The sequence below is a fragment of the Tetrao urogallus genome (assembly GCF_951394365.1).
Source record: "Tetrao urogallus genome assembly, chromosome: 9".
In the NCBI taxonomy this organism is placed as follows: Eukaryota; Metazoa; Chordata; class Aves; order Galliformes; family Phasianidae; genus Tetrao; species Tetrao urogallus.
Genome location: NC_136822.1, coordinates 8,802,655 through 8,808,822, shown reverse-complemented (window position 1 = coordinate 8,808,822; position 6,168 = coordinate 8,802,655). Strand labels below are relative to the sequence as shown.

General features: G+C 35.1%; 1 protein-coding gene across 1 annotated transcript in view; it reads left to right on the top strand.

Annotated features, from left to right (window-relative positions):
- Positions 1-1,175: 1,175 nt before the first annotated feature.
- Positions 1,176-6,168, top strand: part of COL4A4 (collagen type IV alpha 4 chain) — a gene marked incomplete at both ends in the record, with an annotated part of 60,619 nt that continues 55,626 nt past the window's right edge. Inside the window, 3 exons of the mRNA XM_079539992.1 lie at positions 1,176-1,231; positions 1,798-1,837; positions 5,009-5,086. Of these exons, the coding sequence (XP_079396118.1) occupies positions 1,176-1,231; positions 1,798-1,837; positions 5,009-5,086 (174 nt within the window). The remainder of the gene's footprint in view (positions 1,232-1,797; positions 1,838-5,008; positions 5,087-6,168) is intronic.

The following is a 6,168-nucleotide window of genomic DNA, read 5'->3' as shown; positions in this document are numbered from 1 at the left end:
TACGTGAGTTGGGTTTTGCTGACACTTGCATATCACTTTGGTGTTCCAGGTAGAAAACTGGAGCACAGAAAGAGAGTAGGACTTTAGCAGATGAATGGAGAGCTGCTCAGTACATGTAGAGTGTAATCTGCAGCATGGACTGGTTGCCTTAGGCTGTTCATTCATTAGCGCATGGTTGTTTACAAAGTCTCTTCTTCATACTATGGGATGTGGGTATACTGTGCATACACATAGGAGTCAATATTATCCACAGATCAGTTCTAGTTAGAAAGCTGTTACACTGAATTATAGAAAGTAAGAAAGTAATGTTTCAGTATCTGCACACTCACTACTTTTACAAAGAACATACACTATTGAGCAGCTAAAAGAGAGCAGCCTCTTGGCCGCAGGTTCAAATCCTTGCTCCCTTCTCAGTAACTGATTGCCTTTCCTTACTCAGGAGACTTCTCCAAAGCAAGTGAATCCCTGTCTGCTTAGGCAGTGTTCAATAACCTCAAAAATAACCTCCCCAGATTTAGAAGACAGCTCTGAAAAAAGACTGAAAATCGGTAGCACCATAGGAAAAGCCCAGCCTGTCACATATAGATGCCTACACAAATGCCTACTCCAGCCCAATTTGCAGAAGATACTGCTAAATCTGGTCATGAAAGTGCAGACACAATATATATATACTTTTGAAGTTCATTAGGCCCTTACTGTGGAAACGTGTCACATCTTATTTCTAAAGTTTTTAGAAGAATCAGTGAGTATGACTGTTTTTTATAAAATAATTATGCAAGATGCTTTTTGTTCATTACTGTGGAAGAAGACTTATTTTTTTTTTCTGGAATGAAATCTTGTACCCTTCTCTTGTTGATCTGTGTATAGATCTCTCAAAATAAATGGATAGCTGATAAAAAGGTTGCTTGTAAAGGGGCAGTATAATGTAGTGACAATATAGAGCTGTGCATTATGGTGTATTTAAATAGGTAACACATTTTGGTTTTCCAGTAATTTTTCATGTAAAATTGGACCTCAGATATATATATCTATATATCTGAAACAGGTTCAGAGGAGAAAACAACAACAGGATGGAGTGGTATCTATAGACCATCTGCACACAGAAGAAAACAGAAGAGCTGCTGGTTGGTTTATAAAACAGAAAAAAAGTGCTGCATGTCCATCAATCAATGTAAATGGCGTTAACAAAGGATTCATTTGAACGAATTAAGTGGCTTATCAGAACTGCCTGGTAAGTTTTACAGATCACTAAAATCTTTAACTAGAGTCGCTAAGATACATTCTTAGCTGTCAGTTGAACAGTAATCACCAATTAAATGATCTGTAGACTGTCATAAATTCAATAAGCATATCAAGTAATTTACTATATTAGATTTTCATCTGTCTGTAAATTGAGACCATTTAAATTTCAGGTTCTACGCTGTTTAAACAGTAGAAAACAGGAAATCTAATTCTAAATCTGTTTTAAGAGGAAAGATGTTCCTATAACCAAGTAATTAACTTATTTGTAGAAGTGAAAGTAATGTCAAACTCATACCTGAATGCCTGCCCCAGAATCATTTCACATCGTTTACTCATCCCCATATGTAAATACTCAGTCCCATGCATCCAAAAGGATAAAATTACATAGGATGTGTTGACCATTTCTTGATGATGCAGATCCTTTAAAAATACACTTTTACTAAATAATCACCCCAACCATGTGTATATACTTCCTATTTTTAGAGGTAACGTTTTTGTGAAGGTTGGATATTTCAAGTTTAGTTGTAAACTAGCTTTCCTCTTCTCTTAAATCAGGTGGCTGCTGATTGTTTTTTCAGCACAAGAAATTGATGGGGTAAGTGACAATTTGTACTTTAAACAGTTGGCAAGTAAGCTGGTATAGTTAACAGAATACTATGTACACCAAAATGACCTACAGCTCTGTGGGAAAATGGTGATGTTTCTTTCAGTATTTCTGCAATTCTCACCTTTCGATTTCTCAGCTTAACCATTTTATGATTTTCTCCTTTTATTCTCCTACATTCTAACTTTGGCATCTTTAAATGCTTTTTAAAAGCTGTAATGTGCTGATTCTGTATCCTTTCGCATCAAGTCACTTTAGTGGCCTATGTTGTCAGAATAATAGAATAGTTTGGGTTGGAATGGATCTTAAAGACCATCCAGTTCCAACCCCATGCCATTCACTGCGTTCCCACAGCCCCATCCAACCTGGCCTTGAATGCCTCCAGGAATGGGGCATCCACAGCTTTTCTGAGCAGATGGTTCCAGTACCTTACCACTCTCTGAGTAAACAATTTCTGCCTGAGATCTTGCCTAAATTTTCCCTCTTCTTAAGAGCTGCTCTCCCCTCTTGCTTATGAGCGCTCTTCAAGTATTGGAAGCCTACAACAAGGTTTCCCCAGAGCCTTCTCGTCTCCAAGCTAAACAAACTCACCTCCCTCAGCATCTTCCTAAGAGAGGTGCTCCAGACCTGTGATAATCTTCACAGCCCTGTAGCATGTATCGTGCTTATTCTATATGTTACAACTGACCTCTGTCCATCTGTACTTTCCATCTCTTTGAAGTAAAAACTTTACATATAATACAGTGTTAATATCTACCATATTATCCTCTCAGTACTGTTCCCCGTATTTACCTCATCTTTGTAACACCCTCAGTGGAACTTTTTTGAGTCCCTCCTCTTTGTTTCCTGCAAATAAATATTAAAAACTTTTCTTGTGTTGTTTTTTTTTTTTTCTAGTCACCCTATTTTGGTTTAAATGTTAAGATAGAATTATTTTTTAAAAAATAGAACAAAGGGAAGCAGCTTATATGTTATTAGAAACTTGCATTCTGTTGACATTCCAGTGGAGTCAAGTTGTTAACAACTAGGTTAAAGACTAGCATGAAGGAGATTGGTAATTTTATGGGAAGTTGTTTGTGAAAGAGAAACAGCCTGTGAGAGAAGCTCTCATACTGACTTGTTCTGAGGCTTGGGAGTACCAGATATTCTAAAAATATTGTAGAAAGAAAGGAACAGAATTTTTCCTTGTTATCTAATATTTATCAGTGTTTTCTCCTTGAAAAATAGAAGTATAAACCTATTGTGTTCTGTTGATCATTAAAACGAGTAACAAAATGCTTTTGACCTTGATAAAAGAGAAATCCAAACTAAGCAAATATTTTTCACATTATCACTGTTTACTTGCTTACCTAAGCTGTTTTTAAATCTTGTAAGTCCTTGCCATCCTATTCAAAGCCACGCTCACCACTTATATACTTAATTTTGTTGAATAATGTGACTTAATAAACATTCTAACCACTTGAGTAAGTTTGTAAGTGCATGTGGTATGTATAATTGGCATATATTTAATATTATACATTGGGAAATGTAAAAGAATGATAAAAATCTTCAGTTATGACCATAAATCTAATGACATTAAATTTTGTGTTACTTTAATTTCTCCTAAAATACTCTTTTTTCTTCATTTCAATTTGATGAAAAGGAATTCTCTTCCTTTGGTGCCAAGAAGACAACAACAGAAGGTTTTGATACGAGAACTAAGTAAACTAATGATATATAATGCATAATAATACTGTGTACATAGTACTTTTTTTCATTTCATAGGCAAAGATTAAATAAAGTTGTTTCATGGATTGCATTCAGCCTGTTTTGCCTTCTATTGTGTAATTTTAGTTGAATAGTCTCCTATTGGGATAGTTTATAAATTTACAATTGTTACAAATCAAAATTATGACAGTTGAAATATTTCTAATGCAGCCTATTTGTATTTAGCTTCAATATTTAATACTGCTCAACATAGATGGTAGGTAATATCTTTCACCTTGTACAGCAGTAGCATTAAACTTTTGCTTGTTGTTTCTACTTTGCCAGCACGTTTGTGCTGAGAGGTGCAAGAACTTCAGGAGGATTTTATATGTAATACTGACTTATGTATTCTTTTAATCAAACATTGGGTAATGTTCCTATGATACTTACAGACAAATGTAAATTGTGGATTACCTCTGAAGATGGTGAGGCATCACCATTTGTCAGTCTTTTGAGAAGAAAAATTTCAAAGACCTGCTGCTTCTTTCATGTCACTAACATGAAGTGTTAGAAATGATGAGATGTGGATCACGTGCTTCTGGTATTAACATCCCTCTGAGACTTTCACCTTGCCCAGTGACTTCTGAATATAAAAGAAGCTTGTTGTATAAGAAAACTTTTTAGGCTCTAGTAGTGTTTTGCATTGCCAGACCTTACCTCAAACATCAATTGTGTAACTGCTGTGTGTTCATCATTGTCTTTCAGCCAGACATCTAGCCACATCCTGGATGCAGGAGTGCATGTCTTGAGTCCTGTGGTCCCAGAGTTACCCTCTGCCAGAACAGAGGATGTATGAAAGTCTAACAGAGGCCCGACTATACCTGTACATCTATTTTTCATTCCAAATGAAGCCAAAGAATTCAGGATGCAGCACAGACCAATGCTTTGTCCCTAATTATAGCATGTGTGGGAATTATACTTGCTTAAGTGAAGCAGTAGGTTCACCAGCTTAAGTGTGGGCATCATTCCTCTAAAATAACAAATCTTCTGCAAAATCAAAAGCATCCTTGCTTTTCTGCATTAAGTTGAAGGGCTACAATTTATTCTGATGTTTACTGTCAAGATTCTTCTACAGAAGGAAATTGTCCAGTGGGTATAACAGCAGCAGCCAAATTTGTTGTCTTAAAATTGTCTAATTGGACAATATGTGTACAAACCAAAAGCTTTATCACTTTTTAAATAAGTATAAATAGTAGATTCTTATTTTTAGTAACATTTTAACAGAGAATCCACAAATTTTGTTCTGTTTTTTAGAGCTGCGCAGGCTTACTTAAACAGCAATTTCTTCCTAGTATTTTACCCTTTTAGAAAAACCCAGGCATTAAAAAAAAATGTTTAAAATAAAGTGCTATGTCATATAATAAAATGATTACTGTCAGTTGTATGTTAATAAATTCATTACCTTTTAATTTTCAGGGAGGATATGCATACATTGACCCATGTGGGGGACAGGATTGTTCAGTTTGTCGGTGCTTTCCAGAAAAAGGATCAAGAGTAAGTGATAAATAGAACTAATGAGAACTGCTGTTGCAAATACTGTTCATTTTGTGCATGTTGCTATTCTGCAATCATTATGGCTGGTGATCATAAACAAGTCTGAATACAGTAAACTAGCATAATTTTATCACTGGTATGAAATACAACTGTCATTGGAAGAAGAATCTGAACAGCTTTGATTGCAACCAAGCTTGTAATAGTTTTGTTGCCTTTTTATTTTGGTAAGGATTCTTTGAGATGCACCTGGTAGATAGACAAAGGCCATTCTTTAGATGTGTTAAGTTTAGAAATCTGTGCTTGTTTTCTCCTAAGAACTTGGTTAAAAGAAAATTCCTCTGCCATTTGCTGCTTTTATGGGAAATTGTTTCTTATTTTGGTTAGGTGATTCTGAAAAAAGCTTGCAGGGTTTTTATTTTACTAACTTAATGCACTGTGTATAAAAAAAAATCTGAATTGTCTTTGCTTTATAAATAATCAGCATATAAATAAATAAAAATGAAGTCTAGATATTTTCGTATTGTACACTAAAATTAGTAACTTGTACATCCTCTCTTTTGATACTTAGTAGATGATTTCCAATTTTTAAAGGTCATCTCTTACAAGTGTGTGAATATTGTTATTTGTTAACTGAAATGTGGTCCAGTGATAACTAGTTTATCTTAGTTATTTTTTCTTAAAATATATAGCTAGTAAAAATAATTAAAATGTTAAACAAGGAAAAGAGTTATTTAGATACATTCTCTGATTAGTGAACAACTGAAAAATTGACAGTGAATGAAATAATTTTCTTTCAAAGCACAAGTTAAAGTTTTGATCTTAAAAAACTTGAATAATGGAGCTGTGTGCCCTGTTTGTGTACAGCCTGAGAGGCCACAAAAGTAAGGCACACCTTTCCCTTTCCCTTACTGTGCTTCTGCAGTCAGCTGCACGGTTTGCTGTGTCATGATTGCTGCCCTGGTGTCCTTGGATCCTATCCTAATCCTCCAGGATTATGTCTATACAAGAGTACCCCATACTGTAGAATTTTCATAATAGGGGCCTAGGATGTGTCTATCTCTGTAACACTGTTAACAAAGGGA